This window comes from Rhamphochromis sp. 'chilingali' (assembly GCF_963969265.1).
Source record: "Rhamphochromis sp. 'chilingali' genome assembly, chromosome: 1".
Taxonomy (NCBI): domain Eukaryota; kingdom Metazoa; phylum Chordata; class Actinopteri; order Cichliformes; family Cichlidae; genus Rhamphochromis; species Rhamphochromis sp. 'chilingali'.
Window position 1 is genome coordinate 4647046 of NC_137929.1, and position 24875 is coordinate 4671920.

General features: G+C 43.3%; 1 protein-coding gene across 1 annotated transcript in view; it reads left to right on the forward strand.

Moving 5' to 3' along the window:
* Nucleotides 1-211: 211 nt before the first annotated feature.
* LOC308402511 (NACHT, LRR and PYD domains-containing protein 12-like) overlaps nucleotides 212-24875 on the forward strand; it is a 71638-nt gene continuing 46974 nt past the window's right edge. The window contains exons 1-7 of the mRNA XM_080891413.1: nucleotides 212-262; nucleotides 1275-1395; nucleotides 1480-1581; nucleotides 5162-5342; nucleotides 6607-6664; nucleotides 6889-8692; nucleotides 12603-12776. Of these exons, the coding sequence (XP_080747539.1) occupies nucleotides 1307-1395; nucleotides 1480-1581; nucleotides 5162-5342; nucleotides 6607-6664; nucleotides 6889-8692; nucleotides 12603-12776 (2408 nt within the window). The 5' untranslated portion in view covers nucleotides 212-262; nucleotides 1275-1306. The remainder of the gene's footprint in view (nucleotides 263-1274; nucleotides 1396-1479; nucleotides 1582-5161; nucleotides 5343-6606; nucleotides 6665-6888; nucleotides 8693-12602; nucleotides 12777-24875) is intronic.

Below are 24875 nucleotides of genomic sequence, written 5' to 3' on the forward strand. Positions count from 1 at the left end.
GGGATCAGTGTGTTCACACCTGCAGCTACAACAAGGTTTCATGTCTCCACACGTCAGCATGTGAACTTTACTCTGACTCAGTCTGAGCAGTCAGACGGCATATTTTTAAAGTTAACACATCAGCACACACAGAGCTGAGCCCCTCCCACCTGTGCTGAGTTTCAGGTGGAGTCCCGCCTCCTTCCAGGAAGCAGCTCACCTGTGTGTCAATGTTTAGTGTCCAGATGTGGAGTGGAGCTTGTTGTTGGTGTGTGAAGAAACTGTAAGTTTGCTTTGTTTCCTCCTTTAACAGTTTGTCTTTAGGAACTTTACTGTTTGTTCAGCTCGTGTTTGATTTCTTCACACAACAAACTGTGTGTGTTTGTATTTCCGGTCTCTCCATTAAAGTCAGTGTGTAATGTTTCCTGGCTAACATCAGCTGTGTGCAGCTTAGTTCAGCACAAATCTGCCGCTCCATAGTTCACGGTAACGGACTCACAGCTGGACCAACGAGGCCGAGTGTGTCCGCCACTCTGAGCTACGTTCGTGTTTGTGTACTTGTAGTTTGTACTTTGAGTTCACTCAGAGCCCACAGAGGACGCAGTGTACGTGATGACGTCACAGCCCTTTACCTCCTTTACTGTCACTGTGATTAATATTTACACACGAGACACCTGCAGAGCTCTGACGCTAAGCTAGCACACAGCATGCTAACACTAAGCTAACACTAAGCTAATGCTAAGCTAACACTAAGCTAACACTAAGCTAAAGCTAAGCTAACACTAAGCTAACACTAAGAGTTCTTACAGACACGAGTTAAAAAGCTGCTTTTAGTGTGTGATCAGAGTCCAGGACTGAGAGCAGCAGCAGAGCTGATGGATGATGAATTACTGGATGGAAGAAGCTTCTCATTAGCAGTGAATCAGTGTGTGTGCAGTTCTCTGCAAACTCAGCAGGAAGAATTAGTGTGAAGCTTTAACTCTGCTGATCCTCTTTGAATCCTGGATCAGCTGAAATGTTTAAAATGTTGTTCACACGTGTTGGACTGACTGAAGCTTCCAGTCACAGTGAATCAGTGTGTGTCAGTGAATGCATCGTGTGTGCTTCAGGCTCCATCTAGTGGACTGATAGCAGAGCAGCTGATGGCAGCTTCCTCTGCCTCACACTGCTGTCTGACTGCATCCAGCTGACACTGAGATGAAGCAGGAAAGAAGCAGCTGATATTTGGACAGCACACATGATGAAAGGAGGATTTCAGCTGATGTGCACATGAATGATTTGTGTTTCCTCTGCAGGTAGAAAGTGTGTGTGAGCTGAATTGAGCAGCATGGATCAGTGTGAGGACAGAGAGGAGGGAGCCCCTCCCTCTAAAAGCACTCTGTGTGGGGAACATGAGAGCCAGACCAAAGCTCAGAGGTGAGATGACCATCTCTAACTGTCCATGACTCTTCTCCATGTCACAGCTCAGCACTCACATCACTGCTGCATCATTATTCACAGGAACCCACCTCGACCTCCACCCAGATCTGTGTCCTTACAGAGTGACCGGTCTAAAGATCTTCCCATTGAATTTAAAGTCCAGCCTGTGTCTGCTGCAGAGAGGTGAGCTGTTAGCAACATGAACTCTTTGATTAAACTGCTCGATGTTGTTGGATATAAACTACAAACACGTCGTTCCCTCAGTCCCATTTAAACTGTCTTTTAAAACAAGCCTTTGGTTTCTAAACAACTGAAAACCCACTTCAGCAAACAGGAAGTGATCAGAGCGTCCGTCCACTTCCTGTCAGGCCCTGCAAACATTTCATATTGAAGAAAAGTAGCTGATATCTCACATTTTTACTCCACCACATTCAACCATTGTGACATTTTACAGCATGAAACTCTTGTCACATGACTCCTGTTATGTTATAGAGTCATGTGACCACCAGGGAGGGATTTGTATGGATGAAACACATTCAAATCAATCTGATTCATCAATGGAAACATTTTTGGTGTAAATGCAGCAACACTGAAAACGCTGAAGATAAAAACACAACAGATGAAATATGAACAAATCGAGGCTTTGAATACACGTGTGTGTGTTTGAGACACAGAGATAAATGGATTGTGTGTCTGTCCTATTGCTGCGTGAGGATTTTATTGTAGATTTTGTGCGTGTACACTTTTGACCACGAAGGTGTTGAAAGGGCGTAAAACAGTTGGAGGCACCAGAGTGAACACTAGTGCTGTCAGTAGATTAAAACATGACTAATTAATGACACAATCTTCTGTCATTAATCCTGATTAATCACAATTACTTGATCAATAGCTGCAGTTACATTTTTCCAACTTTATATTTAAGCCTGTAACAGACGTTTACACCATATAATGAAGTCAATGCAGAATAAACACAAAGAATGTTAAATGCTTCAATTCAAAGAGACTTTGAATAGTTTTCAGTCTTTAACTCAGCTTCTCTGCTGTAAATACAACTTTGTAACAAACATATATACTAAAAGCTAAGTGTGCACTAATATATAATAATATATAATCTATATTACTGCTGTTAATGAAAATGTTTAATCAGACTCATCACAGGGTTACTGTGGATTAATTTGGATGAATCACCATTAAACATCATTTTTAATGTAAACGAATCAAATTTCATTTCATGAGCAAACAGACTCGAGAGAAAAGGGCAAATTTACACACTTAACATGTTTATTGAACATGTAAATGTAACACACGATTCTTTACCACTACTGAATGTAGAGAAAGTTAGGATCTTTGGCTTATGGTCTCTAGGAATCGACTAAGGAGCGAATGACACACAGCTAAAAGAACAGTCAACAAAACCAAAAACAGTCATTCAACAGTTCACAACAGTTCCAATTGTCCATATTTGTCAGTCTGTGTATTCAGTTTAGAGTCCAGAGTTCAGTGTTCAGAGTTCTTTTCAGTCTTTTCAGTTCAGGTGTGTGAGTGTGTGTGTATAGTGTTAATGTTAGTAGTACTACCCGGGTAGTGTATTGTTCTGAGATCTCATAAGCTTATCTGTCAAGAAGTAACGCAGTTGTCACTTCTAAATAGGCTGGAAATCTTTCCTGCATCGCAGCTGGGGATCCGGAATCCTGGCTCGCAACTTTAGACTCCAACAAAAAAAACAACCGGAAATGAACAAAAAACACAAAAACAGAGGTACATCAGCATCAACAAAAAGTGTCCGCGCTTCCCAACAAGCGGAAAAGTAAAATCCAATTTGTGTCTTCACACATAACCTTTTTCTTGAACAAGGATTAAAGAAAAACTCGGTGAGTAGCTCCGACCAGCATACGTAGCCTTAGCGCTATTCTCCTTGTCTATAGTTCTCAACTCAAGTTCACAAGGACTAAACAATCTCATAGTGCCACCTACTGACATTCTTTGGGAACAGCAGTTCATTTTCATGAGGCAAATTTTAGGTGGGTTACATAAACATTGATTAACCTCCTGAATGAGCCGACCCCCCCAGGGACAGTCCTGCATGCTAATGATGGGCTCTGCTCTGTACGTGCAGGATTCTGTCAGCCACAAACTCCTCAGCTGATCCTGAATCTGAGCCCATCTGTCAAACAATCATTTTCTTCACAGGTCTGTGGAGGTGGCACTGATCCTGCAGCAGTCTAACACACTCTGTCACTCTTCTTCAAGTCTTTGACACGAGGAACCAAAACTATGTTATTAACAACACTAACAGGTCTGCAGTTTGTCCACTTGGCAGTTGTGTCATCAGTGCTTTGCATTGTTGTGATATTTTAAGATGGAAGTGCTTCGGTGAAAAGAAAATTCCTTCTGTCACGATGTGCAGAATCCTTCATGTTGGTCGGCTGGTCCGTCTTGTTATTTTTTTAATGCTCAAACTTTCTATCGAGAGGTCAGTGTGTGTTTATAATCTTCCATATTGAGCTGATTGGTTCAGCTGCCGTCACTAACAGATGTGCTGCACATCTGCACGTGTGCAAAGGTAACTCTACTTGGACAAACTGCCCAAAGTGCGTTGATAGAAACATTTCAGGGATTTTGAGTCGTTCTGCACTCCAGATGTGTCGTGTTAAAGGTTTTTATCATGTTAATCATGATAACAGATGAACCCCTAACCCTAACCCTACATGTTAATTTTGACAGCACTGCTAAATCCTTTTTAATGTTCTTCTGTCAGATCATTGATTAGACTCTACTCCAAATACGAGACTCAGAAAACTCAAATGAAAACTCAAATCAAAGCAATGAGAAAAGGACTTCTTGTGTTAGAATGAAAACATATGGAAGTGGTCAGGTTTCAAACACTCGATTAATCTACTGCACAGTTACATTCAGGGACCTTTGGCCTCCTGAGAGCATTAGTTGATGGTTCATCACAGTTTTCTCAAAGTTTCCTCTGAGCTTCTGCAACATCATCACTTCCATCACTGATGAAAGAAAGTTCATAGAAAACAGAAAATATATCTTCAGAATCTGAGACTCTAAAACTCGACAAACGTGATTCAGATTGTTTCGAAGGAAGGAAGGTTCAGGGCTTAAGCAATCAGCATCATGGGCTCATCCGGTTAGAATAAGAATAAGCAGCCATCTAATTCAGAATTATTCTCAGGGTTCTCCTTTTATTCTCAAATAAATAAGGCAAAGAAGGAAGGAAACAAAGACACACATGGACTGCCACAGCTCAGCTGCCGCCCCGTGTGGAAGTGAAGAAAGAGTGAGCCAAAAGTGAATGCAGTCCTTATATACAGTGGGGCAAAAAAGTATTTATTTTCCACCCTAATTTACGAATAAATTCTTTACAAATCCTACCATGTGAATTCATGGATTTTTTTTTCACATTCACATTTCACATTTTTTTCACATTCTGTCTCTCACAGTTGAAGTGTACCTCTGGTGCAAATTACTGACCTCTGTCATCATTTTAAGTGGGGGAACTTGCACAATCGGTGGCTGACTAAATACTTTTTTGCCCCACTGTAATGTGTGACAGGTGAGTGCAATCGAGGACAAGCACCACACCCAATCAAAGGTGAGAGAACTAAACAAGGTGCATCTGGTGAAGTGAGTGGGTGTGCTGGGATGTGCCAAAGGGTGGGTCTCTACAACACAGATGAAGTTATTTGAGCAGAAACTCCTGGATCTTTATCCTGTGTTGATCTAATCCTTCATGGTTCCTCCACAGAGTGGACCAGCAGAGCTCAGAGGTTCCCAGTGGTCAGTCTGCCCAGCAGCATCAAACACAGCTGGACTCCATATTTATGGTCTGTACATGTACAACAACTACTGTTACATCTGTTCTGTTCACAGTCATCTCCATGCAGCTCTTTGTAGACCAGTGGATCGTCTGTAGGGCTGAGAACAAAGTACAAATACTTCATTACATAATCTAATTACTGTTTGCAGGTATCTGTAGTTTACTTGAGTAGTAACTATTTTTTACTTTTACTCCGTACATTTTTAAACAAATATCTGAACTTTCTACTTCTTAAAAGTAGAAACGTCCAAAGAGCTGCTTTCTTTTTTACTATTACTTTTAAGTTTAATGAGTACTTAAACTTTTACTGGAGTAGTTTTTAATAGTAGTAGTTGTCCTTCTACTTAAACACAAGTACAGACTTTGTGTACTTTGTGATTTTTACAATGATTCAGTTCTGATTCACAAATTCAGTTTTGACTCAGTCAGAAATATTATAATCATGATTATTTATCTTGGATTTCACTGTTGAAAGAACCTCTAAACCTTGTAAATGAACAACATTTAATTCCAAATGATTTGAGTCTTTCTCTGCAACTACAAACTCCGTGTAAACTACTGTGGTATAAAAACAAAGCTGAGACTTCATCAGAGGTGGAAACATCAGGTTAATGATCCACACTTTGTGTTTACATGTTTTCATGATTACGTGATTTCAGTCTGATTGGTTCTGTTAAGGTTCAAAATTGAGGAAGGAGAGTACAAACCAGCCTTGGTCCAGAAGATCTTGGTCAAACAATGATTTTAATGAATACACGCGTGGGAAGACACTCTGTACGCAGACAGCCAGTAGTCCTCGACTTAATCAAAGCATGAACAGATATTTTATAGCATCAGGGTTTGATTTACTGACGCCCCTTCATGCGTCACAGATACATTTTATACATAGATCAGACTTTTAACCCAGAAGATCATCTTCTATTTTCATGGCTGGTACTTTCCGTTATCTTAAAGTGAATTGTTCCTCTTTCTTGTCGAGACATAACTGATCTCTCCTCTAAATAAGTCTAACTAATATGTGTGTATGTGTTGACCTCACATGCTCTTTGTGTCACCTCTTCACCTCCTACTGTCTGTGTCTCGTCCTCAAATGCTCCTCAAAATAACCTGCACTTAGACTCTGCTTTCGGTTTCAGTTCTGCAAAAGGCACACTCTGCAAACCTGCAACTTCCTGTCAGCCTGCAACTTAGTCTTTCTGAAAGACACACTGTTCAACCCCTGAATGCAATATAAACTCCAGATTATATTATTAATGCAATGGTAATGATGACAATTATTTAGCAATAGCAGTAAAATAATTTCCCTGCTCCACAGTTCATTCATAAATATTCTGTTCCAGCTGCTGGAGGACAACATCATCACTTTTGTGAAGAACGAGCTGAAGAAGATCCAGAAGGTTCTGAGTCCAGATTACCCAGAATGCTTAGAGAGTCAGAGGAGCAGCAGCAGAGAGGCATTTGTGAAGATCACAGTGGACTTCCTGAGGAGAATGAAGCAGGAGGAGCTGGCTGACCGTCTGCAGAGCAGTAAGAGGATTTCTGTAAAGATTTAAACTTTTGGATGAATGAACATTTTCCAGAGATGGAAGATGGAGCAACATGTTTTAAAGATTAGTTCTTTTTGGAATTGAGTGTTTATTTTTCTTCTCATTCAGAACTTCAAGCTGCAGTTTGTCACTGTAACCTTAAATCCACCCTGAAGAAGAAGTTCCAGTGTGTGTTTGAGGGCATCGCTAAAGCAGGAAACCCAACCCTCCTGAATCAGATCTACACAGAGCTCTACATCACAGAGGGAGGGACTGCAGAGGTCAATGATGAACATGAGGTCAGACAGATTGAAACAGCATCCAGGAAACCAGACAGACCAGAAACAACAATCAGACAAGAAGACATCTTTAAAGCCTCACCTGGAAGAGACGAACCAATCAGAACAGTGCTGACAAAGGGAGTGGCTGGCATTGGGAAAACAGTCTTAACACAGAAATACAGCCTGGACTGGGCTGAAGACGAAGCCAACCAGGACATCCAGTTCATATTTCCATTCACTTTCAGAGAGCTGAATGTGCTGAAAGAGGAAAAGTTCAGCTTGGTGGGACTTGTTCATCACTTCTTTACTGAAACCAAAGAAGCAGGAATCTGCAGCTTTGAAGACTTCCAGGTTGTGTTCATTTTTGATGGTCTGGATGAGTGTCGACTTCCTCTGGACTTCCACAAAACTACAATCCTAACTGACCCTAGAAAGTCCACCTCAGTGGATGTGCTGCTGATAAACCTCATCAGGGGGAAACTGCTTCCCTCTGCTCGCCTCTGGATAACCACACGACCTGCAGCAGCCAATCAGATCCCTCCTGACTGTGTTGGCATGGTGACAGAGGTCAGAGGGTTCACTGACCCACAGAAGGAGGAGTACTTCAGGAAGAGATTCAGAGATGAGGAGCAGGACAGCAGGATCATCTCCCACATCAAGAAAGCTCGAAGCCTCCACATCATGTGCCACATCCCAGTCTTCTGCTGGATCACTGCTACAGTTCTGGAGGATGTGCTGGAAACCAGAGAGGGAGGAGAGCTGCCCAAGACCCTGACTGAGATGTACATCCACTTCCTGGTGGTTCAGGCCAAAGTGAAGAAGGTCAAGTATGATGGAGGAGCTGAGACAGATCCACACTGGAATAAAAAGAACAGGAAGATGATTAAATCTCTGGGAAAACTGGCTTTTGATCAGCTGCAGAAAGGAAACCTGATCTTCTATGAACCAGACCTGACAGAGTGTGGCATCGATATCAGAGCAGCCTCAGTGTACTCAGGAGTGTTCACACAGATCTTTAAAGAGGAGAGAGGACTGTACCAGGACAAGGTGTTCTGCTTCATCCATCTGAGTGTTCAGGAGTTTCTGGCTGCTCTTCATGTCCATCTGACCTTCATCAACTCTGGAATCGATGTAATAGAAGAGGAACAAACAACAACCACCATATTTTCTAGAATATATAACATAACAAAACTAGATTTCCTTCACCAGAGTGCTGTGAACAAGGCCTTGCAGAGTCCAAATGGACACCTGGACTTGTTCCTCCGTTTCCTCCTGGGTCTTTCACTGCAGACCAATCAGACTCTCCTACGAGGTCTGCTGACACAGACAGGAAGTGGCTCACAGACCAATCAGGAAACAGTCAAGTACATCAAGGAGAAGCTCAATGAGAATCTGTCTGCAGAGAAAAGCATCAATCTGTTCCACTGTCTGAATGAACTGAATGATCGTTCTCTAGTGGAGGAGATCCAACAGTCCCTGAGATCAGGAAGTCTCTCCACAGATGAACTGTCTCCTGCTCAGTGGTCAGCTCTGGTCTTCATCTTACTGTCATCAGAAGAAGATCTGGATGTGTTTGACCTGAAGAAATACTCTGCTTCAGAGGAGGCTCTTCTGAGGCTGCTGCCAGTGGTCAAAGCCTCCAACAAAGCTCTGTGAGTACATTTGTACTCATGTCTTTACTTTTAACATCCAACTGTGTGAGTAATTTATTTCACCAGGCTTTGTCTTTTTATGAATTTGTAAATTTTTGGGATTTCTCCAATACAACTGTGACCTCTTTGATGCCTCCAGAACTCGAGACGCTGGATTCACCATAAACTCTGATCATCACTGCTGCTGTTATGTTATCAGTCTTTGTTTAAACACTTAGGCTGCATGTGCCTGATGTTGTGATACTTTATATTCACATGCATGCTCCTAGATACATTTCTACTGCAGGTCTATTTTTAGTCACAAATGTTGGTGAAACACTTGCTTTTACATGCATGGTGGGTCCTGCATTAAAGAAAGCATTTGAATTACTCAGTGAATCCTGGCAGCCAGAGAAACATCCTTAGTTCCACTTTAAACTAAACTCTGCTTCGGTCTTCCACAGTGTGTTTGTTGTTTCTTTGTTGTTGTTGGCCTGCTCTCTCCTCTCACTCCAATCTGGTTTCAGCAGATGTTTGTCCATCCCTGAACCTGCAGACTTGGGTGCAGCACCTCAGTTCATCTTCAGTCTGAAACCAGCTGTTGTAGCTATATCCCCTCAAGCACACCTTCCCTGGTTGCTATAAAATTTAATCTTGATTTAAAAGAAAGAACAAAATAACCTCAAGTCAGACTTGATGCCATTTGTTGGCAGCATGGTGCCTGTTTGTCTTTGATGATAAACTGCAGCACAGTCTAAAGCAAACCTTCTGACTTTATTGACTTTATGCATGTATATATTCTTCCTGTTCACCTTGGACACACAACAGCTCTCTGTTTGTTGTGATTGGATCTAGAACAGCCAACATATCCTAATCTAGATGATTTCTAAGGTGGTATCTGGGAGGAAAAGTTAAGAATCAGCTTGGATGGCCTGTACTGTATGATGGCCTTGGTTGCACCACATTGATGGCCATGCAGGGTGGTTCACTCCTTGTGCAAGAAGACCGAGGAGTGAGCCACCCTTGGTCAAAGCTTGGCCATTCAAGCTCACTGTTTTCCCCTTGTTGGTTGATGATAGTATTTTTTTTACCTGACTTATAGTCATCATTGTCTTCAAATTAACTCACACACTGCTGACTGCTGTAGCTTACCTGGCTGAGCAGGTGACCCATGCACTGAAGGTTAGAGTCGTGACTCCAGGGCCTGGTTTGAGTCTGCCCAAGACCATTTCCTGTGTGTTATTCTCCTCACTTCTCCCTCCCTTCCTGTCTTCTTTGTCCTATACAGTGAAGACAAAAGGCCTCAAGTTGTGAAAACTCTTCCCCTTCATCATCTTCCATCTCTCTCATCTAAAATCTCCAGTATTCTCTGAGTAGAGAATCTTTTCACAATCTTGAATGATAAGGATCCAAGTGGGTAAAGTTATTTATTTGTTGTGTTCCTATTTGCAGCTGGGATAGATTAAGAAAAACTCTCGGCTGCCCAAATTACATCCAGTTTAGAAGACAAACATTGAGTGAAGTGTTTGTTTCATCATCCTTCACAACTCATCAACCAGGTGTCACAAACTGCAGCAGGACAGTACAAAGCATGTCATACTGGATGGCTGCAACAACCAGAGTTTTACCTACCTTTGGTATTTCGTGACAGCATGAGCGTAATATTTACTGAACAGAGTCGTCTTCTGTAATCTTTTCAGATTCAGATTCACCATGAGCTTCTTCAAGATCTTATCCGTGCTGCGTTCAATGAGCCCATTTTGAGAAGTCACGACCCGTCCCATTGTTTCAGTCACAGCGGGCAGCCTTGTGGGGTTTTGAACAGCTGATTCCGCTTTCTTTAATCTTCAGTAAGCCAGGGCCAAGCCAGCTCAGATCAGCAAGAACCCTTTGCTGCTGTGAATGTCCGTGCTGCTATATTTCAGGATCAGGCTCTAAATGTACAAATGGATCTGAGAAGATTTCCAATCATGTTTCTACTAGATTTACAGTTTGTTTTCATGTCTTCTGACTCAGAAGGTGGAGCAGGTGGAGCTTACAAGGAGTAAGTGCTGATATAGAAGAAGAGTTGTGTTTTAATGAAGCTATTTAGTTAACCAATAATTGTATTGCATGTGTGGAGCAGGGAAATTATTTTACGGCTATTGTTAAAGAATCATCATCATTACCATTGCATTAATAATATAATCTGCAGCATTTATATTGCATTCAGAGGTTTAACAGTGTGTGTCTTTCAGAAAGATTAAAGTCACAGGCTGACAGGAAACTGCAGGCTTGCAGAGAGTTTGCAGAAGTGAAAGCAGAGTCTTAAGTTATTCTGAGGAGCTGTTTTGCATAACTATTTTTAAATCCCGGTAGCTCTGCAACCACGTAAGCTAGCGCAATCATTTTTTTTTGCATATGAAACTGGAGGAGTTTTACTTACATCTTATGCCATCAGCTTGTCCTAGGTCACAGTTTCCTTCCACATATAGCTTTGCAAAAACTGCATAAAAATCACTTGCAGCAACAAAAACATGATATTCCAGAAACACGCTTTGCCGATCCGATCAGCTGTTTGTAAAACTTCCTACGTCCATCAGTGTGAACTATCACATGACCGCATGACCTGCCCGAAACCGGAAGTGACGTCATTTTGCGGAAATGTAGTTTTTTTTTTTTACCAACGTGGCCTCAAGAGCTTATATTTGTGTTTTTAAAAGTTATGTTTGACTTCATGACTTTCTGTGTCGTTTCTGGGATGCTTAGGACTCATATTGCACTGCTGGAAATAGTTTATTTTGATGCATATGCTGTTATTTTGCAAATTTGCACTATAATATTTATTTTCGTTTTTCCTGCAGTATATAAGAATTGGTGTATTTCAAAAATGAAAATATGAAGACACTTAAAATAAATTTCTTGTGGTGGGAAACTAGTTTGTGCAACTTTTTTGTATTTACAGTTTTGAGGGATAAGCCTCTTAAATTTCTCTAACTAGAAATATATGTTAAAAAAACAAAAACGATTTTCAATTTTTTTGTAGTTTATTGCACTTTTTTGCAATTTATGTAATTACAATGCACCTAATGCAGACATATTATTAAAGTTTGGGCTATAATGGTTGTATTGATGTATAGCAACTTGAAATGCTCCCAAAAATGGCTCCAAAGGATGTAAAAATATAATATAAGCTCTGGCGGACTTGGTTCTATGGTAGGTCTTAAAGGGTTAAGAAGGCCTTAAGATGGTTATGCATACAGTTATTATATTAACCTTGTATTCCAGGTGCAGTTATAACTATTTTATACACAATGCATATCCGTGCTTATTTTGAGTTGATGTTCAGTTCATTGAGGGTCTTAAGCTTCACTGGTGAGAGTGTCCAGATGATCCATGCTGAGGGAAAACTAGAACATAGAAGGATAACTGCAATGCATGCTTACAGTACATATAATCTAGGAATAGGCCTGCGCAGAGGCCCCAATGTTTCCAGCTTCTTGTTGCAAACCTGTTGCATTTTATTCTACTTGGTAACAGATGATCAGAGTCAATAATTAGCCTCAGAGACCCGGAGGGCTTAAGATTATTACCTTGTATGGAAGGTGTTATAGAAAAGAGAAGTTCTATGTCTGCTTATAGCTATTAAAATATGTACAAGATGTACTAGTAACTGTGACTAATGTCTGGAAACTATTCTAATCTGTCTGTGACGTATGAAGGGGCGTCATTAATTCAAACCCTGATGCCATAAAAATCTGTGTATGCTTTGATTAAGTTGAAGATCAATTCCTGTCTTCCCACGCGTGTATTCATTAAAATTATTGTTTGACCAAGATCTTCTGGACCATGGTTGTTTGTACTCTCCTTCCTCAATAAATGAACCTTAACACATGCTGGCATTAAAAATGTTTCATTTGACTGATTTAATTGTTTGTTTGTTTTCTTCCAGACTGAGTGGCTGTAACCTCTCAGAGAGAAGCTGTGATGCTCTGTCCTCAGTTCTCAACTCCCAGTCCTCTAGTCTGAAAGAGCTGGACCTGAGTAACAATGACCTGCGGGATTCAGGAGTGAAGCTTCTGTCTGCTGCACTGCAGAGTCCACATTGTACACTGGAAACTCTCAGGTCAGGATCCAAACATATCATTAAATGATATTATTGTACAAACAACCAAGCTTTATAGAATTGGCAGGTGAACTTTTCTTTATCTTTGGATTGCTTAGGAGATTCTTAATTACTGTCTGAACATTTTTTTACAGTCGCATATTTTGTTTTAATGGTCAAACAGAATTATTGTTCAGTTCAATGAGCAGGTAGCTGTGAGATTAATATTAATGAGGTATATTTGTATTAAAGATGACTAAACTTGAACAGTAGCTGTGAGTTACTTTGTTTACTCATGTGTGCTGATGTTGTGAGTAATTTAAAGCTGAAGTAAACTTGTAATGAGTTTAATAGAGTTTCTGAAGTAAGTGTACTTGGAGATATTTATGTGTTTTCTAAAGTCCAGGAGCAGGAGGCTGTGTGTAGCATAGAGGAACCCAGACCTCAGCTTTGTCTCCTGGTTTCTGTTGCTGCTGTTACAGTTTCCCCTCATCGTTCCCTTCAACAGTCTCCTCACTGTAACAAATCAAAGTGTTACTTTATAGATTCACGTCTGAATGTTGCCATGTGCTATTAAAACTAAAAGCGATGTTTCATACACCCACGTGGTTCAGTCACACAGTAACTGATGGTAAATAATGTTTGTGTTGAGCACATCGTACAGGTCAGCTGCTCCACACAGATCTCAGGTTTACATGCTGGAACAGTTTGTGATCATGAAGGATAAACCTCACTTCCTCTTTGTTTCATACAGATGTGACATGAACAATAACACATTCATGAAATCCTTTTAGGAACACAAACACTATTGTAGCTGGAGAATATATTTGAATGTAGGATAATGTAGGGGATCATAAACAACAGTAATAACTAACCACCACCTCACCATTTGGGTTGGTAGCTGCATGTTGATTGATGAAGTCATTTTCTTCTTCCTCCATTTCTACCTTATTAACATCAGATTAAAAGCTGCACAGAGACAGGCACTGGACATGTTTAGCCTAGCTTAGTACAAGGACTGGACATGGGGGAAACGGCTCTCATCACTGGATCAAAACATGAAAACAAATCTGAAGTAAAGTTTTGTTGAAGTGAACTGTGGTGGTGCCCAATGTTCCCTCTAAGCTGCGCTCGTGCAACTGCGCGCTGCTGGCATGTCTCTGCACACAGAAAATCTGTGTTGCACACAAAAAAAAAATCAAATCTCAATTGAAATTAAAATTAAAACTTTAACAATTCTGTTTTGCAGTGTTAGTCAGTGACTGGCTGCTCCCATATGGGATTAGAACGATGCCACCTTATCCCATAGTCCAGCCAATCACGCGATTCACATTCGTATATACGCAGCTAATCAACGTCGCTGACAGGCTATGACAGCGTCCTTATGTGCCAACACCGGTGTTATAGCGAGCAAAGTGGCTGATGATGAGGTGAAGCCACGTTAATGACAACGTGTACAACCATTGGAGATGTGAGCAGGACAGACGGAGCAACTGAGGGAAAAAGTGTGGACTTTATACCAGTTTTTAAATTGTGTTGATCGGCCACGTAAAACCAGAGTTATGATAAAATATCTGCAATGTTTGGTTTTCTTCCTGAATAGTATTGTTGTTTATAACAACGATAGTATTCAGTATTTATTGCAACAAACTTTGTTGTTTGCAAAACTCAGTTACTTTTTTGAACAACTATATAATTAATTGCCCAACATTGGTCATTATATCCTGTATTTTGCAGACAGAGTTACAGACTCTCTCCCAGACCACAGACTCATAATACAAGTCAGAGCTTTATAAAAATAGAAAAAATAAAGTTGTGTTTTCAAAATTGGAGTTCAAGTTATTTTTACTTCCAATAGTGTTAACATGCTACAGGTCATGAACAAGGTTGTTTTTAATTTTCATTGTAAGTGGGCTAAAACAGTTAATTAAAAGTAGTCTAACATAAATGTAAATGCTGTAATTTGATTACTTTAATAAACCATGTAACTTGGATGGATAAGATGCTGGCGTGACCACAGTGCACACGTCTGCTGTTGCTCACAGTGGTCCAAGGGACGCTCAGGGAGTTTGTGTGTTTGCTCAGACACATGAAACATTAGAGGGAACATTGGCGGTGACTGGCAGGGAAAAGGGGAATGATAAGACTTACTGTAAATATAATTATGTATGTATTGAAAAAGGAACAACTAAAATGTTCCAGCTGAAAAAATGAAATCAGTTTCAGTTTATGAGCTCTGTTTGGTTTTTTTTACAATTCCAACCTTTTATTTTGAAATGAGCTGCTCGTTCCTGTTTAGAGTTGATGAGCTGATGTGGGTGAGAGGACTCAGGCAGCCTGACAGAGTTGATGTCCAGGGGCCCGTTCTTCGTACCTCGCTAAGTAAGTTAGCTGGATTAGATTGTTGACGATTTCGCGTGATCTTGGATCGTTCGGTTCCCCGAAGCTCATCCGGGACTTGCTGTCATAGCAACAGAGCCGTAAGCGTACTTTATGTAAACAGGATTAGATCGCGGCCACGCAGGTATGTCCGCTTCATTTATACGAAAGCAACAGCGATATTTTACCACTGTTTCACCATAAATAAATAACATCAATGTAACTAAAGATAATGCAGCACTTGATCCTTGTATTGATGTCACACAGATACATACAGGTCATTTCCTAAAAAAGGGAAATGTACTATTAACATTCTATTACATGTATGTGATTATTACAGATGTAATTCATATTTCAGAGTAGTAATTGTAAATTACTTCATGTAATCAAGATGAGAGACCACGGCTATAAAAGCGAAGGTGGATTTGGGAAGTCTGTCGCAGCCATGTCCTGTCCGTTTACGCGAGCCACCCATTGCGGAAGGTGCAAGATTGATAAGGAGAGTCCTCAGAATCCAGCGTATATTGCGGGATAGACAGGATCCTTTAGCTCAGTGCGACAGTGTACTCATTGAGAGATATCGATATTCCCGTGAGGGTATTATTCACTTAACCAACTTGTTGACGAGGGGGTGCAGGACCACCACCTGTCGTTTTTTGCTCTGCCCTTTTCTTGGTTGCTGTTATGAACAAACAAACAGATTATTTCAGGGTCTCTTTCCAAGAGACGAAAAGCAATATAAGAGATAAATATTACCATTCTGTAGAATATTCTTATATTCCACTTTTACTTGTTCCCATGTTCTAGTGGGTCCTGTTGTGGCTCTAATGTGAAAGGGGATATAATATAACATATTATAATATAATATAATGCCATGTAATATTCGATAATATAGTGTAATATAATACATCTACCCTACCGCCTACTGGTGTTGGCCAGAGGGGCCGATGGCGCGATATGGCAGCCTGGCTTCTGTCAGTCTGCCCCAGGGCAGCTGTGGCTACAACCGTAGCTGCTTCCACCAGTGTGTGAATGTGGGAGTGAATGAATAGTGGCATTGTAAAGCGCTTTGGGTGCCTTGGAAAGCGCTATATAAACCCAATCCATTATTATTATTATTATTATTAAATTACCTACGAGTTTAATTTGTCAGCAACTTTCTGTCAGCCCTCTCTCCTTGCTTTTGCAGCCTTTGCAGTGTTCCCTTGCGTTTTAATTAAACTCTGAAACTCCTGAAATCCCTCACTCATGAGTTCTTGCTCTGCTGCCGGAAAATACCGAGCGCGCTCCTTCGACATTTTCGCCGACCAATCAGCGGGTTGCCGATCAGTGTTTCTACTATCGATGCGTAGCCCCTTTTACGACACCCAGTGATGTCACATTACTGCGTCCAGCTGTACTAATCGTCAACAGTAGGTGTGTTCGGGGAACCGGATTAGCGAGCTCACGGTTAGCGCGATGGTTTGGTCTTGGATGTGTCATTTGATCTTGGATGTAGTGAGCGACGTACGAAGAACGGGCCCCAGGTCTTCCCTGCTTGTCCTGATATACATAAACATGAGTATCCTTGCAGGTCAGATCTTATCAGTCACACCTGTTAGTGCAGCTCTCCTCTAGATTGTAGTGCTTGTTAAACTAGGATGATTTTAGGAGCCTGGATCGCAGATCTAAGGGAAGATATGGCTTGGAAAGACTAAACCAACCTATTAGAGGTGTTCGCACTAACATAGATAAATACTCAGATTTACACCTTTAGTGTCTCACAAAGGGTTGAAAAGTGAATGTGCACAGAGAGGTTGGTGGTGAGACGGGCACTTCCAGCACTGTAGATGTGATCCAGCTCAGTGTTCATGGAAATAATCCGGAGAGCAGGATTCCTTGATGAATGTCACATCTTCTTAAAGTTATAATCCACAGGGAAAACTGTGAAACTGTCGATCTGATATCTACTCAGCCAATCAGGTGTTTACATGCCCTTCACTGATCTCCAGCCGCACCTTATTATCAGTTTCTCTCTCTTTTACATCTGAATTATCTTCACTTCACATTTCAGTTGACACGCTAATGTAGATGATGGTGGTGGTGGGTCTGGGTGTGAACCACGACTGTTGCACCCTTCTTCAGAGCCATGATCAGATCTTCATGGATGAAAATCTATTTCATGCTTAGCTAACAGCGTTTGTGCATCCCCGTATGCATTGTCAAATTTGATTTTCCTCTGTCTTAGCCACATGGGAGATCGTTTAAAATGAGGTTTTGATGTAATGCTGGTTTTTTCTCCTACAGTTGGTGCGGAAAGTTTAACGGAGGGGTCTAAAAGAGAGTTTTGTTGGTCTATTAATGGAGGTCTTTGTTCGGTGCATGCTTGTTTTGTAGTTTCATCATCAGGGATTATTAAAGCTGCTGCTAGTTGTTTTTTCTTTTCCTCTTTTTTTATTTTATTTTCAGTTCTCCTTTCAGTTTCAGTTTTCCATGCTTGGAAAAACCTATACTCTTCCTTACCTTTTAATTTCTTTTTTGGGTCTTTTGTTAATGTAATCTCTTGTTTTAGGGCAGCTCCCAGCTGGGTAACAGCTGAGGGGCTGCATTTCCCTTCCCAGTTACAGCTTTTTGTTTTTCGTGGATTTCTCCACCTATTTGCACTTATTTGTCCGGCGCCTGGACATGTCTTTTCTAGCCACTGCTCGTCAGCAGTGAGTTTAATGGGCTGATTCCCCATTTTCACAGAACTGCAAAGCTTTCTCTAGCACGCTCGACTCAGGAATGGTTTACTGATACGGCCTTCGACTTCACCCTAACGGTGAAGCGGTATCAGTTTTATGAGATGAAACTCAACCTTTTTCCTTTGTCACCAGTACATGGGCTCTTGCAGGATGCACAAAAATGGAAGTAGTTCAGCAATTTATTGTGCTGTAAAATCAACTTACTTCCAGACACACTGCTGCTAGTTGTTTTTTCTTTTCCTCTTTTTTTATTTTATTTTCAGTTCTCCTTTCAGTTTCAGTTTTCCATGGACATTTGCGCGCTTTTACAATTTGTCACAAAGTAATTTCAGCTACTTCTAAAACTGGTCAAAACACAGTTCCTTTTAGCGAACTTAGACCTAATTTGTCACGAGATAATTTCAGCTACGTCTAAAACTGGTTGAAACATAGGTCTTTTTGGCGAACTTAAACCTAATTTGTCACGTTACTTTAGACCTTTGCGGCCGTCTTTATATACCAAATAGTGTTTCTCACCCCCGATGTCCCACTGACGGTTCGGATCACTAGACTGAATCCCAGCGCCATGGACCTGGTCACAGGCCCAGACTCGAATTCACACTCTGGGACTCACTCCTCGTCTAAGAGGGCTGTGCACAGACTTCGGTGCCGGCTCCCCACGGCGTCAGGAATCAGTGCTGGATCCTGGAACAGAGTCACAGATAACAGTTCTGATATATTCTGCTCCGGCTCGGAGGACCAAGTAAATGTTAAGGAAAATGTTCTAAAACACTTTTTCAGTAAAGACTCAGAGAAGAGAAACACACAGAACTCTTGCTAGCAAGGGCAGCCTCCAGACTGAGAGACTCCAGTGAGAAACTGCCCCGGTCTTTATTTTATACTTCAGTGATGTGTGTGTGTGTGTGTGTGTCCTGCTGATCAAAGGGTCATATAACATAAAAGCACAAAAGGCAAACATCCTGGTCAGGAAGAGGGTAGTCTCACCCTAGATAACACGGTGAGGAAGTCCAGCAGTTAAAGCACTTAGACTAGAACAGACGTAGCTACGTTAATCCTACCATAAAACAATAAAACAAGGTAGGACCTCTCCCATGCTCCCAGGATGTGGGGGTGAACCAAACCTGCTAAAAATCACAAATCCTGTCACTACACAATTGATTATATGCCTCTAAGTATACATGGTTGAATATTTCCTAATACAAATAACTACATGCAGTATTCTACCATATGCAAACTTATATCACTAAAAGATTATACTGACTACTAAATACAATTTTCCATTGACAATCAGACAGTAAAGGCTTCCAAAGACTGCTCACCTCTCAGACTTACTTAAAGATGCTGGTGCTGTCCACAGATCAGCTGACCTGCTGGGTCTCCATGATCAGCTTTGTTTCTTGGAGATAAAGGCTGAAGCCTTTAGAGCTTCAGTTCTCCAGAGCAGCAGGATGTCTGAGGTCCGCAGAAACACAAAAACACAGCAGCTAAAAATATTTGTTCAAAGAAAACGAGGTGGGAGCTGCTGATTCCTGAGCTTTGATACTGGATTAGCTTCAGTAGTTATTCCAATCACTGCTGTAGGAGCTACATTTAGTCACAGCTGACTGTCTTCTTTGAACAATCACAATGACTACTGTTCTAAAAAACAAGCACACAAAGAACCAATGAGAGTGTAGAACATTATAAAGAGCTCCTGTGATGGTGGCAAAGAAATGAGCAGCAGACGGCCGTCTACATGTTGTAGTGGTTTACAGTCACCAGGGGGCGCCGTCACGGCCACGCAGTCAGTGGGCTGCTGTGCTTGTGCTGTTGTTGGTGAAGCTGAAGTGAAAGCGAATGTTAAAACAATGAAAAGTGTCCACTGCAGCCTCCATCTGAGCTTGTCATGTTCTTCTTCTTTGTACATTATTGTACTTTATTGAGCCCCGTGGGGAAATTGCTCTCTGCATTTAACCCATTCACTCAGTGAAGCAGTGGGCAGCCATTGGGCGCCCGGGGAGCAGTGTGTAGGGACGGTACCTTGCTCAGGGGTACCTCAGGGTAGCTGTTAAGGGGAATCGAACCCCCGACCTTCCGATCATGGGGCAACCACTCTACCTACTGAGCTATCCCTGCCCCCATCCTTCGTGTTTGTGCTGAACACTGCTGTCGCTCTCTTCCCTGTTCCCGCCCACTTTCTAACCAATCAGCATTGGAGCGTGCACAGCGTCGTCCAGTAATGTGTAAAAAAGAAACAAGGCCACAAAAACAAAATGTCCATCAAAAGCACAGGAGCACAGGGAACAGTTCACAACTCCTCAGGGGGCCGACCCGGAGGGTGACGGTCCAGAAATCCATAGTCTACTTGATCAGGGGGCCGGCCCGGAGGCTGACGGCACAGGAGTCCATGGTCGAACAGTTCTGGGGGCCGTCCGTGCAGACAACAACGGCAGCGACATGGAAACGGTTCAGGGGGCCGACCGTGCGGACGGCAACGGCGTAGAAACATTTCAGGGGGCCAACCGTGCGGATGGCAACGGCGTAGAAACAGTTCAGGGGGCCGACCGTGTGGACGGCAACGGCGTAGAAACAGTTCAGGGGGCCGACCGTGCGGACGGCAACGGCATAGAAACAGTTCAGGGGGCCGACCGTGCGGACGGCAACGGCGTAGAAACAGTTCAGGGGGCCGACCTCGACGGCGGTGACGTCCAGCTGGTGGCCTGGAGAGTGGCCGATGATTCCGAGGTGCAGAACGAGGCTTGGGCGGCGGCATAACAGCCGTAGGACCAGGCGACGCTGAAGCAGAGGCTGGACCAGGCGTAGCGCAGAGGCAGAGGCTGGACCAGGCGTAGAGCAGAGGCAGAGGCTGGACCAGGCGTAGAGCAGAGGCAGAGGCTGGACCAGGCGTAGAGCAGAGGCAGAGGCTGGACCAGGCGTAGAGCAGAGGCAGAGGCTGGACCAGGCGTAGAGCAGAGGCAGAGGCTGGACCAGGCGTAGCAGAGGCAGAGGCTGGACCAGGCGTAGCAGAGGCAGAGTCTGATGAAGACTCGGACGAGGCTGGGCCAGGCGTAGCAGAAGCAGAGGCTGGACCAGGCGTAGCAGAAGCAGACTCTGATGAAGACTCGGTGTTCGGTGCATGCTTGTTTTGTAGTTTCATCATCAGGGATTATTAAAGCTGCTGCTAGTTGTTTTTTCTTTTCCTCTTTTTTTATTTTATTTTCAGTTCTCCTTTCAGTTTCAGTTTTCCATGCTTGGAAAAACCTATACTCTTCCTTACCTTTTAATTTCTTTTTTGGGTCTTTTGTTAATGTAATCTCTTGTTTTAGGGCAGCTCCCAGCTGGGTAACAGCTGAGGGGCTGCATTTCCCTTCCCAGTTACAGCTTTTTGTTTTTCGTGGATTTCTCCACCTATTTGCACTTATTTGTCCGGCGCCTGGACATGTCTTTTCTAGCCACTGCTCGTCAGCAGTGAGTTTAATGGGCTGATTCCCCATTTTCACAGAACTGCAAAGCTTTCTCTAGCACGCTCGACTCAGGAATGGTTTACTGATACGGCCTTCGACTTCACCCTAACGGTGAAGCGGTATCAGTTTTATGAGATGAAACTCAACCTTTTTCCTTTGTCACCAGTACATGGGCTCTTGCAGGATGCACAAAAATGGAAGTAGTTCAGCAATTTATTGTGCTGTAAAATCAACTTACTTCCAGACACACTGCTGCTAGTTGTTTTTTCTTTTCCTCTTTTTTTATTTTATTTTCAGTTCTCCTTTCAGTTTCAGTTTTCCATGGACATTTGCGCGCTTTTACAATTTGTCACAAAGTAATTTCAGCTACTTCTAAAACTGGTCAAAACACAGTTCCTTTTAGCGAACTTAGACCTAATTTGTCACGAGATAATTTCAGCTACGTCTAAAACTGGTTGAAACATAGGTCTTTTTGGCGAACTTAAACCTAATTTGTCACGTTACTTTAGACCTTTGCGGCCGTCTTTATATACCAAATAGTGTTTCTCACCCCCGATGTCCCACTGACGGTTCGGATCACTAGACTGAATCCCAGCGCCATGGACCTGGTCACAGGCCCAGACTCGAATTCACACTCTGGGACTCACTCCTCGTCTAAGAGGGCTGTGCACAGACTTCGGTGCCGGCTCCCCACGGCGTCAGGAATCAGTGCTGGATCCTGGAACAGAGTCACAGATAACAGTTCTGATATATTCTGCTCCGGCTCGGAGGACCAAGTAAATGTTAAGGAAAATGTTCTAAAACACTTTTTCAGTAAAGACTCAGAGAAGAGAAACACACAGAACTCTTGCTAGCAAGGGCAGCCTCCAGACTGAGAGACTCCAGTGAGAAACTGCCCCGGTCTTTATTTTATACTTCAGTGATGTGTGTGTGTGTGTGTGTGTGTGTGTCCTGCTGATCAAAGGGTCATATAACATAAAAGCACAAAAGGCAAACATCCTGGTCAGGAAGAGGGTAGTCTCACCCTAGATAACACGGTGAGGAAGTCCAGCAGTTAAAGCACTTAGACTAGAACAGACGTAGCTACGTTAATCCTACCATAAAACAATAAAACAAGGTAGGACCTCTCCCATGCTCCCAGGATGTGGGGGTGAACCAAACCTGCTAAAAATCACAAATCCTGTCACTACACAATTGATTATATGCCTCTAAGTATACATGGTTGAATATTTCCTAATACAAATAACTACATGCAGTATTCTACCATATGCAAACTTATATCACTAAAAGATTATACTGACTACTAAATACAATTTTCCATTGACAATCAGACAGTAAAGGCTTCCAAAGACTGCTCACCTCTCAGACTTACTTAAAGATGCTGGTGCTGTCCACAGATCAGCTGACCTGCTGGGTCTCCATGATCAGCTTTGTTTCTTGGAGATAAAGGCTGAAGCCTTTAGAGCTTCAGTTCTCCAGAGCAGCAGGATGTCTGAGGTCCGCAGAAACACAAAAACACAGCAGCTAAAAATATTTGTTCAAAGAAAACGAGGTGGGAGCTGCTGATTCCTGAGCTTTGATACTGGATTAGCTTCAGTAGTTATTCCAATCACTGCTGTAGGAGCTACATTTAGTCACAGCTGACTGTCTTCTTTGAACAATCACAATGACTACTGTTCTAAAAATCAAGCACACAAAGAACCAATGAGAGTGTAGAACATTATAAAGAGCTCCTGTGATGGTGGCAAAGAAATGAGCAGCAGACGGCCGTCTACATGTTGTAGTGGTTTACAGTCACCAGGGGGCGCCGTCACGGCCACGCAGTCAGTGGGCTGCTGTGCTTGTGCTGTTGTTGGTGAAGCTGAAGTGAAAGCGAATGTTAAAACAATGAAAAGTGTCCACTGCAGCCTCCATCTGAGCTTGTCATGTTCTTCTTCTTTGTACATTATTGTACTTTATTGAGCCCCGTGGGGAAATTGCTCTCTGCATTTAACCCATTCACTCAGTGAAGCAGTGGGCAGCCATTGGGCGCCCGGGGAGCAGTGTGTAGGGACGGTACCTTGCTCAGGGGTACCTCAGGGTAGCTGTTAAGGGGAATCGAACCCCCGACCTTCCGATCATGGGGCAACCACTCTACCTACTGAGCTATCCCTGCCCCCATCCTTCGTGTTTGTGCTGAACACTGCTGTCGCTCTCTTCCCTGTTCCCGCCCACTTTCTAACCAATCAGCATTGGAGCGTGCACAGCGTCGTCCAGTAATGTGTAAAAAAGAAACAAGGCCACAAAAACAAAATGTCCATCAAAAGCACAGGAGCACAGGGAACAGTTCACAACTCCTCAGGGGGCCGACCCGGAGGGTGACGGTCCAGAAATCCATAGTCTACTTGATCAGGGGGCCGGCCCGGAGGCTGACGGCACAGGAGTCCATGGTCGAACAGTTCTGGGGGCCGTCCGTGCAGACAACAACGGCAGCGACATGGAAACGGTTCAGGGGGCCGACCGTGCGGACGGCAACGGCGTAGAAACATTTCAGGGGGCCGACCGTGCGGACGGCAACGGCGTAGAAACAGTTCAGGGGGCCGACCGTGCGGACGGCAACGGCATAGAAACAGTTCAGGGGGCCGACCGTGCGGACGGCAACGGCGTAGAAACAGTTCAGGGGGCCGACCTCGACGGCGGTGACGTCCAGCTGGTGGCCTGGAGAGTGGCCGATGATTCCGAGGTGCAGAACGAGGCTTGGGCGGCGGCATAACAGCCGTAGGACCAGGCGACGCTGAAGCAGAGGCTGGACCAGGCGTAGAGCAGAGGCAGAGGCTGGACCAGGCGTAGAGCAGAGGCAGAGGCTGGACCAGGCGTAGAGCAGAGGCAGAGGCTGGACCAGGCGTAGAGCAGAGGCAGAGGCTGGACCAGGCGTAGCAGAGGCAGAGTCTGATGAAGACTCGGACGAGGCTGGGCCAGGCGTAGCAGAAGCAGAGGCTGGACCAGGCGTAGCAGAAGCAGACTCTGATGAAGACTCGGACGAGGCTGGACCAGGCGTAGCAGAAGCAGACTCTGATGAAGACTCGGACGAGGCTGGAACTGTCACGAGCGAGAATGCGGTGGACTCAAGAGCAGACTCAATTTGCTTAGAACTGTGTATAATTTATTGAAAAGAACAAAACGTGAACGGAACTGGGTTTAACAGAAACATATGCAGAAACTAAAGGAAATCCGTGGGCGGAGAAACCGGCGTAGAGCACGGGGAGACTTCTAATGGGAACTTCTGTAAACACAGGGGAGAGATGTTACTGAATGGGGAAAAAAACGAGTAAGGGACAAAGGTACGGAGTGCCAGTGAATGGTCTTGGGCTTACTTGGAGACCCTAGTTATTAGACGGGGAAAAGGCTGCCATGGGTGTATTCCAGAGAGGGTCAAGAGTGGAGAGTCCGGTCCAGATTCCGAGGAGGTGGAGAATACAGACTGAAGGGCAGGCTGAGGAGAAGTGGAGTATATAATCCTCGGGTTCCGAGCTGATGGGAGAACAGGATGAAGACCAAAACAGCACTACTGGTGAGTGCGATGGGTGGAGAATCTG